At 44.6% G+C, this 17,876-nt stretch overlaps 1 protein-coding gene across 1 annotated transcript in view; it reads right to left on the minus strand.

Annotated features, from left to right (window-relative positions):
• Positions 1–17,876, minus strand: part of MOB3B (MOB kinase activator 3B) — a 91,464-nt gene that overhangs the window by 15,716 nt on the left and 57,872 nt on the right. The window contains exon 2 of the mRNA XM_050943236.1: positions 7,232–7,434. Coding sequence (XP_050799193.1) covers positions 7,232–7,434 — 203 coding nt within the window. The remainder of the gene's footprint in view (positions 1–7,231; positions 7,435–17,876) is intronic.

A 17,876-nucleotide genomic window follows, 5' to 3' on the forward strand; every position in this document is an offset into this window, starting at 1 on the left:
AGTGGGATGCAGTACAATAAAAGAGAGACAATAGACTGGGAAGGTACAAATTCTTGTTTCAGCACAAACTTCAATAAGAATGCCAAAGATGATCAAAAAAGCTAATGCATTATAAATGGATTTATATTTTAAGCTAAGTTTGAAAATTCCCCAGGATGACAATCTTGTTTAATCATTGGTTTTAACCAATATACCTTTCAGTTCAATGTAGCTGGACAAATGTAACTAACTTCACTGGCTGGGACTGCTCTTTTTTTAAAATAAAAACAAAACATCCCCAAAAAGCTTGCTGGTGCAAATTTCAGATGGGGCTAATAACAGATCAACGGAGGAGATATATTTTTAGGATTTCTGAATAGGAGCAGTCTGTCAGTAAGCTGCATGATGAATAAAAATTTTCTGTTACATAGATAAACACAGAGCAAAACGGCCAATTGTTCTGTGAAAGGATGAACTGTTTGCTGTAAACTGGATAGTAACAGTAGCTGCCTGTCGCTCAGGCTCAGCGACAACAGTGTTGTGTGATATAAAAGCAGAGTGGTTCTTGCTATGCACTGCTGCAGTCTGGGGATCACACTAGTCATGCCATGGGTAAGCCAACAATGGGCGAAGAGAAATCCTAGTGTTTAATGTGCATTGTTTGCCCAGAATACCTCTCTAATTAATACTCCCTAACAAACAGGGGCTGGCATCAAAAGTGCAGCTGAACAGACAAAGACACATGGAGAAATACTGACTCAGTATTGTGAATCCTGATCATGACTTCATTGGGCTGCCGGTTCCCTCAATACATTGTTTAACTGGCATATGCAAAACCTGCAAATATAAACATAAAACCCTATGCGAACACAGACGTCCATTTCTACAGCGTTTGGGGAAAGAACTACACTTTATGTGGGGTTGGGTTTTTTAGTGTAAGGAAGATGTTGGCCTGACAGCACTGGAGACTGAAATACTCTGCCCACAGAACAAGTTATGGCATGAACAGCAGCAACTCCTGCTTCCTGTCTAGGAGCTGCAACCGCGCTGGAGGACTTGGAGAGAACATCTCTTCAGTTCCCCTGCCTGTTCAAATCTCTGGTTGCTCCTCCGAAAAGTCTACCAATTAATGCTAATTAACATGCATCAGACAAAGCGCACTTTACAAAGGAATACACAATAGTGCATGATGTTATATTAGCGTTATTTGAGAAATGATCATGTACTTCAAAAACAGTGAGACTAGACTTCACTCTAAGTGATACCTGTGTAAATCTAAAAGTAATGACATTGACTACAAAAGAAATACTCTGCATTCACATCAGTGGAAATATGAATAAAATCTGGCCCTGTATCATCACACACAAGGGACGGAGATAAGGCCAAGTTACTCAGTCTGAACTGTGGAACTTCCTGACATAAAAATGCGCAACTACAGGTGCTGGGTGTGCTACTGCAACCCCGGCTTGAAGTGGTTTCCATTATATAGATGGTTTACACTTTGGTTCAGTGGCTCTCAGCACCCCCACTATAAAAATTGTTCCAGCACCCTTGTGTGCAACTGTGAAACGTTAATGCTGCAAGTTTTTTGATGTAATATATAGCATTGCTTACTGTAAATCAACAGGACATACAGATATTCTGATTAGGTTAATGTAATAAAAAGCCATCACCTTACTCTTTGGTTTGTCTACTCAAATGCTTAGACTTGTATTCAGTAAATAGAATTTTCTATAGAAAAATGTAAAACCATTCTCTTTCAGCAATTTTAGATGCTTATTTTAATTGCATCAACAGTTAAGTGAAAACTTATTGGAGCCCCTGTCTGTTTTGAAATAAATGGTAGTTTTAATACTGAATATAATGGAGCAGATAAGGACATTTTATATTTGATCACTGGGGGACAAATTTAGTCCTGGCATGAGATGGTACCAACGCCATTGGATTCATTCCATTAATACAACTCCACTGATTCTACTGGAGTAGCAATCGCTTACACTAAGGCTGAATGTGTCGCTGTATCTTTTAATGAGAAACTGTTTTTAATACATATGGTAAGCAGACATTTAGAAACTATCATGCGTTAATTTGCTTCATCTATGTCCCATTTTATTACTTTTCTCATAAAACAAAATACTTGTAAGAAATGACTTCTGGGAGAAAGCACTGATTTCCTGAGGGAGGAGGAGAAGCAGAAGCCACATCAGGAGGAAAAGTCAAGCAGAGAGCCAAAGTCTGCTATCACTTACACCAATGCAAATCAAGAGTAACTCCAATGATGCCAGTGAAGTTACATCAGTGTAAGAGATCAGAATCAGACCCATAGTTTGTAAGGCACTTCAGGATCTTTCATGGGCTAGACTACCCTAAAAAGGCATTGTTGCTATAGTTATATTGGCACAGTTACACTGGTAGAGCCCCCTATCTTGCAGCTTATGTCGGCATAAAGAGATCTTTTGCCTGCTTAGTTAAAGCAATTCCCTGAACAACATAAGCTCAAGGACACTTTTGCCAATATACCCCTAGAGGGTTTTGCTGGTATAGCTATGTTGGATAAAAGGTGCGGTTTTTTTTTCACACCCGAGTGACACAGTCATGTCACCAAACATTGTAGCATAGTCCTGTCCTGTATGAAAAGCATTATGTCAAACATTGCTATGCTTATTAAAACACAAGAATACGCACATTGAAATATACTGCTACCTATGGCCAATAGGTTGCCAGCACCAGTATAGGTATGTTTACATTTCAATAGAATTTTATCTAGATTTGAATATAAGCTCATGTGTGTGCTGGGATTTCCCAACTCCTAGCACATGATGGGAGAATCAGAGATAGCAAGAGAGGAAAAATCACTTTGTTCATCGCCATCCATCACTCCCATGAACCTCTAATGCAGGGATCAGCAACCTTTGGCACGTGGCCCCCCAGGGTAAGCCCCCTGGCGGGCCAGGCCGGTTTGTTTACCTGCCGCTTCCACAGGTTTGGCCGATCACGGCTCCCACTGGCCAGGGTTTGCAGCTCCAGGCCAATGGGGCCTGTAGGAAGCTGCAGCCAGCACATCCCTCGGCCCGCGCCACTTCCCACAGCCCCCATTGGCCTGGAGCTGCAAACCCTGGCCAGTGGGAGCTGCGATCAGCTGAACCTGCAGACACGGCAGGTAAACAAACCGGCCTCGCCCACCAGGGAGCTTACCCTCGCGGGCCACGTGCCAAAGGTTGCTGATCCCTGCTCTAGTGTAACTTGTAATGCAGGAACTCAAGGGAGAGCTGGATCTGCATACAGCTCTATGACATTGTGCCAATGGAAAGCCTGAGTAGTTTTGCTCAGGTAACCTGAACCTTTAGATTAAAACGCTGGTTTCAAAGTACACTGGGTACCCAATCCAAGCATATTTTCTCACCCTCTCTGTGACCTTGCACAGGGTTCCACAGCAAGGAGACTGGATATATTTCTTCATTAATCTCTCCTCTTAATGAGATATAATGTAACTGCATGTTAATCAGTAATGTTCAGTAACCAGAAAGTGTACTTTTAAAAACCCTTCTGCCTTTGTGATCCTTGTTCCTTCAGATGAACTCCACCATATTCTGAAGCTAAATTTAGCCTTAAACTCCCACCATATAAAACAAATTCCTTTAAAAATGCTCATAAATCTAAAGAGCAGGAGACAGCCCTGCCTGTAAGTTGCAGGCCAGCTCAATGCACTGAGTTAAAAAAAACAAGAACACTGCAGTGCATCAAGGACTGTGCTCAGAAGTCACGGTTTTTCAGGAACAGATTGTATTGCAATCCCAAGTCACTGTTATCCAACAAAACACAACGTACTGGGAACAGACTCTCAAAGCTCACAGCATCTACATCTGACAGCTAGAAAGTGACTGAACTGACACTCTTACTATAGCTCACCATTTTAAGGTGTACTTACCACGTGCAACTCCCACTGTCCTCCAAGGGAAAAAATCTTGAGATACAAGGCTGCCATTAGATATAATTCTTGTAGGCAGCCATCTAGAGACCCTGCTCCAGCCACACCAATCCCCAGACGGGAGAGTTTTCAGGAGCACAAGTGAGAAGCTCTCCAGCCAACACAGCGCTGTCCACACTGGCACTTATATCCGTGTACCTTATGTCTCTCGGGGGGTGATTTATACACACCCGAGTGACAAAAGTTTTGCCAACATAAGCTGTAGTATAGACGTAGTCTAAGATGTTTATACATTTCAATTTGATACTGGTGGAAGCACCTAAACTGGCTAGAAAGCAAATCCAAAAAGGCCTTGCTAAAAGGCCAATAGTTCTTTGTATTTTTTTTGGATGTCAACAGAGCTAACTTAAGCTGAAGGCTCAAGTGCAGTGTGCCCGTTTCAGGGTCTCCTCTGTGGAGGAAGAGGGGATAACCGTCACACAACCACCACTACGGCATTTTGCACTTTTACAGTACCTTCCATTCAAGGATCACAAAACATTTTGCAAGTATACATGAATTTAGCCTCACAACCCCTGCCCCCCACCCCGAAAAGCTGGTATTATTATATTGGTTTTATAGATGAGGAACTGATGATAGAGATGTTAATTGGCTTCCCCAATGTCACACAGGAAATCTGTGGCAACAGAGTGCAATTCATTCAACAAGATTGGGCTTGAACTACAAGACCATGAATGACTCAAATTAACGTAGGTAAGTCACTCTAAAGATGTAACGCACTATACAGTTACCTATTGGTTATTACGAATGGCACTTGGTTTGCTGCAGGAAAAGAGAACAAGCATCAGGAATGAGGCATTAGACGTGCAGCAGGGCTGCTCAGTATATCGCAATCTCTCTGGAGACCCATTAGAATTTATTCCAAGAATCAAATTTAAATTTCAAAATATTTACAGCAACGTCTCAGGGCGTCCTGCTAATCAGCTGTTCTGAAGGGCACATTTTCAAAGACTTTCTCTATGATCCGCCCTTGCCTGCAGTTCTAGCAAGTGAGTCAGCTCTCCCTTTTGCCACATGGGACAAAGAACTTTCTTCAAAGAACTTTTAGAACTCTGTCAAAATAACCAGGTGTCAGGTGGAGGGGAATGAGCCACTAATCAGCAGGGCTTAAAAATACAGCCCCCATATTTTGGTTGATTCAAGGAGCTAATCAGGTAACTGCCTAAAGGAAATCATCTATGTACAATCCCAGTGTGCTCTTTGATTTTACAACTGCTGTACTGGGATTTAAAAGTCAGATAAGCCCCATTTAAAAAGCCAGCATCCTGCCTCCAGGCTAGTCTTTGTCAGCTTTATTATTATTAATCCAGTACCAGCATTTGGAGTTGTTTCCCTTTTTCAAAAATACTTTGATTCATCAGCCGGCTTTTGGTTTATAGAGCGCATGGCAATCGGTTTATTTAATCAGAGCTTGGCCCATTTTCTAATTTAGTGGGATAATTTTGGCTCATTTCCTGCAACGGTGAACTTGCTGGGGCACAGCTCATCCTTAGCGGTTGCATTAATGTTTGAGATGATTTGTCATGTCTGTGTTCGCTTTGGCAATCAGTTCCCTCCTCTCTGCCCAGAAGAAGAGGAAGATACAGACATATGTTTTTATGCATTTCCATGCTGTGGTCTAGGCTGACGGTTGCCAAGAAGATTCTGGAAGCAAGGCGGCGAGAGCAGGTGGGGCTCCATCAGCCTGCTGACATGGTACTTCCTGATGCAGGTCAGGGACATAACCTCTTTGAAGCTGCTGAATTCCATCAGAATTCTAAACAGAATTTCCATTCCCAGGAACAGATTGCTGGAATGCAAGAGGATTCGCACACAATGGACATATCACCAGCTGGATTACATTCCTCGCTCTGCAACTGACTCACTCTGGACTTGGGCAAGCTCCTTCGTCACTCTGGCCAAATTCAGGAATAAGGGGGTTAACAACTGAAACCGTCTTTACTCTTTCTGTATTCTGGGGCCAGCACAGACCTCAAGGCTGCTCTAATTTGTGGAGCAGTGTTCTCCAAACACGCTCTGGTCTACTTCTCATATCTCCTGCCTCTGACATGTCCCCCATGCTGGGCACAGAGATGGGGGGTGAGGTAGAGCTGCTTTAGCATCTCTATGCCAGTGGGAAAGCCTCTTTTCTGTAGCCGTATCCTCAAGGGCCTCTTTTCATCCCTTTAAGGCCCCTTTATGCTGCCAGTGTGGTGTAAAGGGGCTACAGTGCAACAGAGAATCATCCCCTCTGTGCTTAAGTTTTCCCATCTGTAACATTGGCATAACAGGTACCTACAACAAAGGGATATTGTGGATTAATTAATATCGTAAAAGGAAATTTCTTAACTGGTCATTCCTTTCTGGGGACCATTGGGAAACTCTCATCTCCTTTGTCTCACTCCACATTTCCTGCTCCAGTCAAGATAAACACATAACCCTTCCTCCACACACAAACAGAGGCATCTGCTTTACACACAAATACACACAAAGGCATCTACTTTTTGCACATGTGCATGCAGGCACACAGAGAGACAGACACCGAGGCAAACGTCTGCCTTTTTCACACACAGGGACACATTTCTGGTCAGCCTTGCTCATAAGGTGCATTTAACCATTAAAAAAGCAGAACAGTGCCAAGACTTCATCAATAACTTGTAGGATACAGAATTGCGACTTCAGACTTGTGGAGAACCCTGGCTCCATCCATTCTAAACGTGCCCCTGGGCCCAGTGCTAACGTTTGCACAGAGAACCTTTTCCAAATTGAACCTTCCCTCTCCTCTCTAAGATGTTTTTAAACCTTTAGGAAACAGTGAAAGTATTTCCCATTTTTGGAATCTAATCTTTGGAGACAATAAGTTAAACATTGATCTATCTAAAGCCAAGTTTCCTAAGTCAAGGGAAGTGTCTGGTTTTGTTGCGCTATTAATTGTCTGAATCTCTGACTGAAAGTGAAAAAATCCAGGTGCAGCACACCCACTACTTTCACCAACACCTACATCATTATTACAAAGGAAATCCTAGTTTACTGTTATACAGGTCACCTCCACCTCTCCTCCCTCACACTGCACTCTATTCTTACTACCTCCCCAATTGTAAATGCTGCAGTAGAGGGAATTGGCCTATTGACAGAGGCACGAGTTCATTTATTTAAATGGTCTGTCTTGAAACACAGATATTTCATTTCTAGCAGAAATCAGCTGTGACAGGTTTGGAAAAGGCTCAGTTAAGGGAAAGAAAAAGGAGAATTCTCCACAGCGTTAGGCTGTAGATTCCCACTTACCAAAGGCTCTAGCTCCTTGCGGTCTATCAGGTTGAGCTCTGTTACAAAGTAATAAAAGTGCTTGTAACAGGTATTGACGTGGGCCTCAGCTCCCATGATGATGATGCGGTCGAAGTGATGAATGTAGACGTGAACGAATACCCGGAACAGCCTGCACAGGATCTTCTTGCAGATCTGAAGGAAGTTCTTTGGAAAGGGAACACCTGTGAACACAGAAAGGAGGATAATTGCTTTAGATTAGATCACTGCTTTCTGAAAGGGAGTTCTGCAGATTCAGACATAGGCTCCAATCCAGCAAAGCCCTTACGCCTAGAGAACTGTGCACACACAAAATTTGTATCTGCATCCGATCCGCAAACATGGTCTGTGGATATACAGCGGATATCCGCAGATTTGCAGGGCTCTAGATATAAAATTTGGATCCTCATCCATCCACGATTCGCAAACATGGTCCATGGATATCTGCATCTGCGGATCCAGAGTGGTTATCTGCAGATTTGCAGGGCTCTATTTATGCCTTTGCTTATCTTTTTATCTACGGTACTGTGATTACTCACTGTCGCGGGGTGGGCCCCCGCTCCTGCCCAGAGGGGTTAAAACAGACCTGGAGAGGGCTACAGCTGGGAAAAGAAAGGCTGATCGGGGAAGAAGCCACGGGTGAGGCCATGCCCCAATTAGGCCACTGCTAGCCCTAAAAGAGGGCTGAGGGCCAGAGGCTGAGAAGATTCTCTCTCTAACCTTTTGAGAGAGAATGACCTGGCTGCCTGGGAAGCTGAGAAGGTGATCTAGGGTGGAACAGTGCTGAGGAAGGGCAGAGGGAGCTGGGGAGCTCCAGCCTAGCAAAGCCCCAGAATGCAGGCAGAGTTAAGGGCCCACAACAGTACTAGGGCAGCCCAGATATAGGCAGAGGCAGCTGGTCCAACCCCCCTTGCCGATGATGAGTGGTTTACAGACTGCCGTCTGCCCCAGGGAGTGGGGGCTAAATGGAGACGGGCAGTAGCCACTGAGGCAAGCTGGGGAAAGGGGGTTCCCCTGGGAAGGGAGACCTAGACAGAGGGGGTACTGCAGCGGGCAGAACCCCTGGGCAAAGGATACTGTGGTCTGGGGGAGACATGGGGGCCAGTGGCAGTCGAGACATCAGCCAGCAGAGGTTGCTCCGGAGCTGGAAAAGAGTTAATTCCCTGGACAACCAGAAGGAGGCGCATGCCGGTGAGTCATCATCCTGCCACACTCACGTTTAAAAGTGATCATGAGCTTAAGTGCTTTGCTGGATCAAGATCATAGGCACTGGTACTGGTCCCACAGACAACAATGAGGGCTTGGCCATTTACTTTAAGGGGGGCAGAGCCAGACTCCTAACATCCACAAGTATGAATCTGATTCCCAAGTGTACCATCTTGCTTAGGGCTTGGCTACACTTGCGAGTTACAGTGCAATGAAGGAGCCCTGGGCACACTAGCTCACTCTCCGTCCACACTGGCGAGGCACACAGAGCACTCTGACTCCACCGCTACAGTGCTGCTGGTATTCCACCTTGGCAAGTAGAACAACATTTGCTGCGCCCCCGCTGGAGCACCCCCGCATCAGTATGAACGAGGCGTTGCATTACTGTGTTCGGATCAGCCTCTGGAAATGTCCCATAATCCCCGTAAGTCAAGTGGCCACTCTTGTCATTGTTTTGGATATACCTTTTGAAAGCTCCATTTCTGACAGCCGGCTGCTTATCTGCTCTGAGACAAAGCAACCATTACAGTGCAATGCTGAAAGAGAGAGAGAGAGAGAGAGAGAGGCGGGGGGGGAACAGGAGGAATCTGCTGCTGTCTGAACTTACAAGACAGCATGCTGACATGCTCTCAGCTCCCCAAAAACCCACTCTCCCTCCCCCCACATACACACAACACACTCCCTATCACACTCCACCCCACCCCCATTTGAAAAGCACGTTGCAGCCACATGCATGCTGGGATAGCTACCACAATGCACTGCTCCCTGTGGCCATTGCAAGAGCTGCTAATGTGGCCACACCAGTGCACTGTCAGCTGTCAGTGTGGACAGATTGCAGCGCTTTCCCTACTGTGCGCTACGAAGGCTGGTTTAACTCAAAGCGCTCTACATCTGCAAGTGTAGCCATGCCCTTACATAAATCACTTTCACCTCCAGGACTATGGTTCCTTGTGCTACGAGATACACATGATGAGGTTGGTTCCCGGGGATGGATCTTATTGACTGTGTTACCATCTTTATACAAGTCTAAGGTGGAAGAGACTGCTCCAGTCACTTTTTAACCTATTCTATGCACCTTTTACAATTGTTATTTTAATAGAATGTCTCCTACAAATTTGGGGCCGCTATCCCAGCGTCCCATGCACCGTAATGAATAGGTGCACACTCCAAAGTAAGCATTGCTGCTGCTGCTACTGGCAAGGGAACTGCCACACATCCACAACACAGCACTGAAGAGCACTTCAAAATTCTCTTAAACGAAACCTGATCTTGCAAAGTGCTTTGTATCTTCAATTGTCATTGGACTTCTGTAAAAGTTGAAGGCCTTCAGCTCTTCACAGGATCAGGTCTTTAATGAGCAGATGTAGAGATAATACAATATATCAGCACCCCATCTAAAATTCTGACCTAGAGCCAGCTTTGCGAAGTGTTTTAGTGTGACCTTTATCACATAGTCGCTTTGCATGGCTTTGTGCGCCCTCCTGATTTTTGCTTGGATAATGGGGTTTGATCAGATTCAACAGCAAAAGTTACATTCACCGTGTTTTGCAGAGATATCACCCACTGGCCAGGTTCAATCCAAACTTGGCCTGGGCTCATTTGAAATTTGATACAGGTTCCCTCTAAAGGTTCACAAATGCCTGGCCAAGTTTCAAGTTCAGAATGAAAGTCAACACCAGGTGAACAGTCACCTGGGCTTGTCTTACCAACAACACTATTTACCTCCCTCTCCTCCACAATCCTCTATCTGACACACAGCCCAAATTCAATCCTTCCTTTTCTGGCATTTTGTAGTAAAAAATAAAATAAAATAATTTATTTAAACAGTTGGACACTGGAGAAGATTACTGTCTTAATGCAAGTGAAAGGATATTGGAGGCAAAGGAAGCACAAAGGCATTGGATTAAATTGTTGAACTATGGATATTAAAAAGCAGAACAAAAAGATGACAGTGGAACTTCTGAGCTAGCTGCTACTTGCTGAAGAAAATGAAAAAAGGGAGACTTTTGGATGAGCTAACTGGCCTCAATTCAACTCCAAACTGAGCCAGGGCTCAGTGCTGTGTGAGAATGGGAGTGCCAGAAAGATTCTTTCTGTTAACCTGGAGTTCAGAGTCCCAGGGCTCCCGATTATGTCCCAAAAATATGCCAAGTTATGCAAACGGCTCTCAAGCATTCCAGCCATGCAGTTCAAGCTCCTTTGGTTCTATCCTTGCACGGATACACACAAAACCCATAAACAATTATCTGGGGATACAAAGGTCAAGTATATCCGAGGCTCTCGGATACCACGGTGATGGGTGCAGCATAAAATCAAGATAGTTTTATTTTATACCTCCTCTCACTTGTCCATACTCCCTCATTTTTCTGTTGCTGTTTGCTGGCACTGAGAAAGGCTTGATCTGAAAAGCTCCCACTAACTTCAGAGAGGCTTTGTAAGAACTTCAGAGCCTGATTTACTGAAATATAGAGTAAGAGCACTGCTTCTTTCTTTCTTTTTACTTTGAAAAGAGTTATTTTCTTCTTTGCAAAAACAGCCTCATCTCTCCTTATCTCTACAGGTTTTATCCGAAACAGGACACGACTTCACACTTTGCACAAAGTTATTTTGATCTTGTAGCCAGGCTGGGTGAGTGCACCCACACCTGACCCTTAGATTATTTAATAAAGTAAAGGAAGTGATACCCCCCCTTTCTAGTGGCTGGTCTTCAGGCTTTTCCAAATTGTGACCTAATGTTACAACAACAAAAATTTCAGTACACTTTGCCCATCTAATCATAAAGACTAGAGGATAACAGCCTAGTTCTACTACCAGCTAATGAGATAAGTGGTACCTCAGATTAGTGTGTGACACATCCTTTACCAATGGGTGGTCAGCTAGAGGATAGCAGCCTATTACTCCCACCAACGAATGGTCTGTTAGTTCACATGGCAGAGGTATGTGCTGTTGTGAGGAAAAGCCTGGGTTCAAACATTGCTGGTGTCACCCAAGGGGGGTTGTAATACAATTTCTCTTCACAAGACCAAATGTAGCCAGAGTGAGAGAGGGTGAATAGACGTCCTGAGCTGAACGGGAAGGGGTTCAGTTTTAAAAATGCAGAGACTAGACCTTCTGACTCTTCTCCCTGTCTCAACATATGCATAACTCCCAAAGGGTCTGCAGAATGTCAACTCTAAAAGTCTACACAGTCCTATATCAGAGGGGTAGCCGTGTTAGTCTGGATCTGTAAAAGCAGCAAAGAATCCTGTGGCACCTTATAGACTAACACACGTTTTGGAGCATGAGCTTTCGTGGGTGAATACCCACTTCTTCAGATGCATGTGGTGGAAATTTCCAGGGGCAGTATATATATGCTAGCAAGCAAGCTAGAGATAACGAGGTCAGTTCAATCAGGGAGGATGAGGCCCTGTTCTAGCAGTTGAGGTGTGAAAACCAAGAGAGGAGAAACTGGTTCTGTAGTTGGCAAGCCATTCACAGTCTTTGTTCAATCCTGAGCTGATGGTGTCAAATTTGCAGATGAACTGAAGCTCAGCAGTTTCTCTTTGAAGTCTGGTCCTGAAGTTTTTTTGCTGCAGGATGGCCACCTTAAGGTCTGCAATAGTGTGGCCAGGGAGGTTGAAGTGCTCCCCTACAGGTTTTTGTATATTGCCATTCCTAATGTCTGATTTGTGTCCATTTATCCTTTTCCGTAGAGACTGTCCAGTTTGGCCAATGTACATGGCAGAGGGGCATTGCTGGCATATGATGGCATATATTACATTGGTGGATGTGCAGGTGAATGAACCAGTGATGGTGTGGCTGATCTGGTTAGGTCCTGTGATGGTGTCGCTGGTGTAGATATGTGGGCAGAGTTGGCATTGAGGTTTGTTGCATGGATTGGTTCCTGAGCTAGAGTTATTATGGTGCGGTGTGCAGTTACTGGTGAGAATATGTTTCAGGTTGGCAGGTTGTCTGTGGGCAAGGACTGGCATGCCACCCAAGGCCTGTGAAAGTGTGAGATCATTGTCCAGGATGGGGTGTAGATCCTTGATGATGCGTTGGAGGGGTTTTAGCTGGGGGCTGTATGTGATGGCCAGTGGAGTCCTGTTGGTTTCTTTCTTGGGTTTGTCTTGCAGTAGGAGGCTTCCGGGTACACGTCTGGCTCTGTTGATCTGTTTCCTTATTTCCTCGTGCGGGTATTGTAGTTTTGAGAATGCTTGGTGGAGATTTTGTAGGTGTTGGTCTCTGTCTGAGGGGTTAGAGCAGATGCGGTTGTACCTCAGTGCTTGGCTGTAGACAATGGATCGTGTGATGTGTCCGGGATGGAAGCTGGAGGCATGAAGGTAGGCATAGCGGTCAGTAGGTTTTCGATATAGGGTGGTGTTAATGTGACCATCACTTATTTGCACCGTAGTGTCAAGAAAGTGGACCTCCCGTGTAGATTGGTCCAGGCTGAGGTTGATGGTGGGGTGGAAGCTGTTGAAATCGTGGTGGAATTTTTCCAGAGTCTCCTTCCCATGGGTCCAGATGATGAAGATGCCATCAATGTAGCGTAGGTAGAGAAGGGGCATGAGTGGACGAGGGCTGAGGAAGCGTTGTTCCAGGTCGGCCATAAAGATATTGGCATATTGTGGGGCCATGCGGGTGCCCATAGCAGTGCCACTGATCTGGAGATATATATTGTCATCAAATTTGAAATAGTTGTGTGTAAGTATAAAGGCACAGAGCTCAGCAGCCAGTTGTGCTGTGGCATCGTCAGGGATAGTATTCCTGACAGCTTGTATTCCATCTGTGTGTGGGATGCTTGTGTAGAGAGCCTCTACATCCATGGTGGCTAGGATGGTGTTTTCTGGGAGGTGACCAATGCATTGTAGTTTCCTCAGGAAATCAATGGTGTCACGGAGATAGCTGGGAGTGCTGGTGGCATAGGGTCTGAGTAGAGAGTCCATATATCCAGACAGTCCTTCAGTGAGAGTGCCAATGCCCGAGATGATGGGGCGTCCAGGATTTCCGGGTTTGTGGATCTTGGGTAGTAGATAGAATAACCCTGGTCGGGGCTCTAGGGGTATGTTGATTTCTTCTGGTGTTAGTGTGGGGAGTGTCCTGAGTAGATGCTGTAGTTTCTTAGTGTATTCCTCAGTGGGGTCTGAGGGAAGTGGCCTGTAGAATTTGGTATTGGAGAGTTGTCTGGCGGCCTCCTTTTGGTAGTCAGACCCGTTCATGATGACAACGGCACCTCCTTTATCAGCCTCTTTGATGATAATGTCAGGGTGGTTTCTGAGGCTGAGGATGGCATTGCGTTCTGCACGACTTAGGTTGTGAGGCAAGTGAAGTTGTTGTTCCACGATTTCTGCCTGTGCACGCCGACGGAAGCATTCAATGTATAGGTCCAGATTGTCATTTCGACCCTTAGGAGGAGTCCATGTGGAGTTCTTCTTCTTGTGCTGTTGGTGGGAGGGCACCCGTGTATCAGTGCACCGTTCAGTGTTGTCCTGGAAGTATTCTTTGAGTCGGAGACGGCGAAAGTAGGCTTCCAGTTCGCCACAGAACTGTATCATGTTGGTGGGGGTGGCAGGGCAGAAAGAGAGTCCCCGAGATAGGACAGACTTTTCTTCTGGGCTGAGTGTGTAGTTGGATAGATTGACGATATTGCTGGGTGGGTTAGGGGTACCACGGTTGTGGCCCCATGTGGCAGGTAGGAGTTTAGACAGCTTACAGTCCTTTTTCCTTTGTAGAGAGGTGAAGTGAGTAATGTAGATCTCCTGTCTTATTCTAGTGAAGTCCATTTGTATAGAAGTTTGGTTATTAATGAGAGTCTCCAGGTTGGAGAGCTCTTTTTTGATGTTTTCCTGTTTGCTGCATAGGATGCTGATCAGGTGGTTCCTCAGTTTTTTTTGATAGAGTATGGCATAATCTCTCACTGTGGTCTGTGTAGTATGTAGATAGCAGTGGATTTTTTACCTTTAGTCCATTTGGTATGATGTCCATCCGTTTGCATTTGGAAAGGAAGATGATATCTGTCTGTATTTGTGCAAGTTTCTTCATGAGGTTGATGGATTTCCACTCCATACGGCTAAATGCAGTGCCTTGCATGGTGTCAAGTATCAGAGGGGTAGCCGTGTTAGTCTGGATCTGTAAAAGCAGCAAAGAATCCTGTGGCACCTTATAGACTAACTTCTGAGCTTCAGTTCATCTGCAAATTTGACACCATCAGCTCAGGATTGAACAAAGACTGTGAATGGCTTGCCAACTACAGAACCAGTTTCTCCTCTCTTGGTTTTCACACCTCAACTGCTAGAACAGGGCCTCATCCTCCCTGATTGAACTGACCTCGTTATCTCTAGCTTGCTTGCTAGCATATATATACTGCCCCTGGAAATTTCCACCACATGCATCTGAAGAAGTGAGTATTCACCCACGAAAGCTCATGCTCCAAAACGTGTGTTAGTCTATAAGGTGCCACAGGATTCTTTGCTGCTTTCACACAGTCCTATGTCTACATAGGGAAAAGAGCCACCCCCAATACGGTCTGAAATTTTTGTTTTTGAGGAAGCCAGCAGTACATTTCAGACTTGTTACATCGATGTGTAAGGTTCCTTAATGATTAACACCTGCCACATGACATGGAATGAAAATAAATCCCCATTCCAGTGAAGGCTTCTGGGATCCTAATGGTATGTTCGCAATTATCAAAAATGTCTGTTTCTGGGTTTGTTGTTTTGTTTTCATTCTAGTTCTATCTGGGAGAGTTTGGCGAGTCCCTTGGTGATTGTGCACAGAAATAACACTGGATATGTGAAAATTCTTCCACAAGTCGTGGAAATGATTCATTCATTCTCAATACTTCACTTAAAAAGTACATATGGGAAAAGAAAACAGACGCCCCTTGGCAAAGAGACTGAGAACATGCCATTTCAAAACTAAAGCTCAGCTTTGTAATAAGGAGCAAGGAATAATATTCCCCTTCCCCTCCTTCCCTCTCCTCAGCCCTAAACAAGAGTCTTGTGAAAGATGCCCTAAGCTATTGCTCCTGGAAACTCTTCTGCAAAGCATCAATCCTTCCAAGCTAATGTTTCATGTTAACCGTGTGTTACTCAAGGAAGCGTCTGCCCCAAGTGCCAAGGAAAACAACCCCAGTGTTGCAGGACTTTGTTCCTCCCCAAAATAAGCTGACAGCTGCAAGTGGTTAGAGATAAACCAGGCTACTATGTACTTGAATCCTTCTGGATGTTGCCCTCCTGCCTGTTATCACTGCAGCTGGGCCAGAACAAAGAAAAACAGACTAATCTGTGATCAATAATTATAACATTATTATTTTTACAGGAATGCCATTAGCAGGCAGATGAAAATGCGGCTGCTCTCAAGTTACATCTGATATGCCTTCAATGAATGAAATGACTAGTTGGGCTACTGTGTACTCCTGTACTCTAATGATGCTCAGATACCACACTGATGGGCTACACAAACAAAAGTACATTAGACAGATGGATTTTGTTCTCCTGTCTCAGACAGAACAAAAAGGCCAGAACTCCATTAAATGAAACCTGTCAATATCCAACCAGCCAGCATCTTCCCTATATAGCTACCTTGTTTGGTTTTACAGTAGATTTGAAGACTACTCTGCCACCACAAGTCAGGAAGAGGATGATGTACTTTTCTTTCACTTGTTCAACTAGCTTAACAACAATCTAGCCAGAGGAGGTGTCTTCTGGGTAAGACCTAAAAACACAAATCCCACTGAGGTCAGTGGAATCAGGGCTTAAATCCTCTCGGCTGTGTGCGCGCTCTGAAGATTCCTTGGCTGTTTTCCTAAGCAAATTTAACCTGGTGTCCTTGGCCAAGATTTCACCTTCTCCCAGTTGTGCTCTGTGCCAGTTGGTTGCTGCCCTCTCAAATGAGAGCTGGCCACATTTCAATGATACTGTATGTATATAGGGAGGGATCTTCAAAAGCTTGCAGCAAGGGAAGGCAGGGTCGTAGATGAGCCTATAGCCACTGTGGAAGCAGAAAAACTGAAGAGAACTTGAGAAGGAAGGAATACTTGTGGCACCTTAGGCCTGGTCTACACTACGCTCTTAAACCGATTATAACAACGTTAAATCGATTTAACGCTGCACCCGTCCACACTACACTGCTCTTTATATCGATTTAAAGGGCTCTTTAAATCGATTTCTGTACTCCTACAAAACGAGAGGAGTAACGCTAAAATCGATATTACTATATCAGATTAGGGTTAGTGTGGACGCAAATCGACGTTATTGGCCTCATTATTTTACAGTAGCTACCCACAGTGCACTGCTCCAGAAATCGACGCTAGCCTCGGACCATGGACGCACACCACCGAATTAATGTGCCTAGTGTGGACGCGCACAATCGACTTTATAATATCTGTTTTATAAAATCGGTTTAAGCTAATTCGAATTTATCCTGTAGTGTAGACGTAGCCTTAGAGACTAACAAATTTATTTGGGCATAAGCTTTTGCAGGCTACAGCCCACTTCATTGGATGCATGTATGCATGGCATGCATCCAATGAAGTGGGCTGTAGCCTACGAAAGCTTATGCTCAAATAAATTTGTTAGTCTCTAAGGTGCCACAAGTACTCCTGTTATTTTTGTGGATATAGACTAACACAGCTGCTACTCTGAAACTTGAGAAGGAAGAGCATTTCCAGGCTACCAGTGACTGACAGGTCTGGTTCTGTTCCCAAGCTGTAAACAGGCTTAAGTACCCATTGTAATGGATCTGTGGACCTTGGCATGGTGAAGGCACTGGGTGTGATGAAAAGGAAGGACAGAGCCATGTATCCAGGACACTGAAAATCATAACGCCTTAGCCCCCACAAGCAGCCTCTGGATGCATATTAACTAAGCAGGGTGACATGATGGAATTCTGTGGCACTCTGCATCTGAGGCCTTTACATAGCATTAATATATTATCCCTCTTATTCCCAAAATATTTTTCTCTCTCTCTCTCTCTCTCTCTCACACACACACACACACACACACACACCCCTCTACACCTGAATCACTCACTACTGAAATGCAGCTACCTTGGGGAAGGAATGCAGACACCATTTAACAGCACCCAACTTAAGAGTTTAGTGCATGAAGAGAACACCATCTTCAGATGAACCTGCAGAGGGAATTTAGGTAAGCAGAATGTAACTGCCTCACAGAGGTCTTTGGGCAAGACATCGAGATTAACATCCCCCACTGCATAAGGAGTCATAGGTTCATTAAATAACTTTGTCCTCAAAATGCTTGTCCTGGCACTGCCTCGACGTTCCTCTGTGTTTGTATCCTTCGTCAGCAGAGTCTTTATTTCTGTTAGTAACACTCAGTATATTTAGAAACACACATTCTGGTTTTCCGTTTATTGCATATGCAGACTAGAAAATGAAGCCATTTCAACAGCCCTTTTTTACAATTAAAAAAAAAGC

This window comes from Gopherus flavomarginatus, chromosome 3 (assembly GCF_025201925.1).
Source record: "Gopherus flavomarginatus isolate rGopFla2 chromosome 3, rGopFla2.mat.asm, whole genome shotgun sequence".
NCBI classification, from domain to species: Eukaryota; Metazoa; Chordata; order Testudines; family Testudinidae; genus Gopherus; species Gopherus flavomarginatus.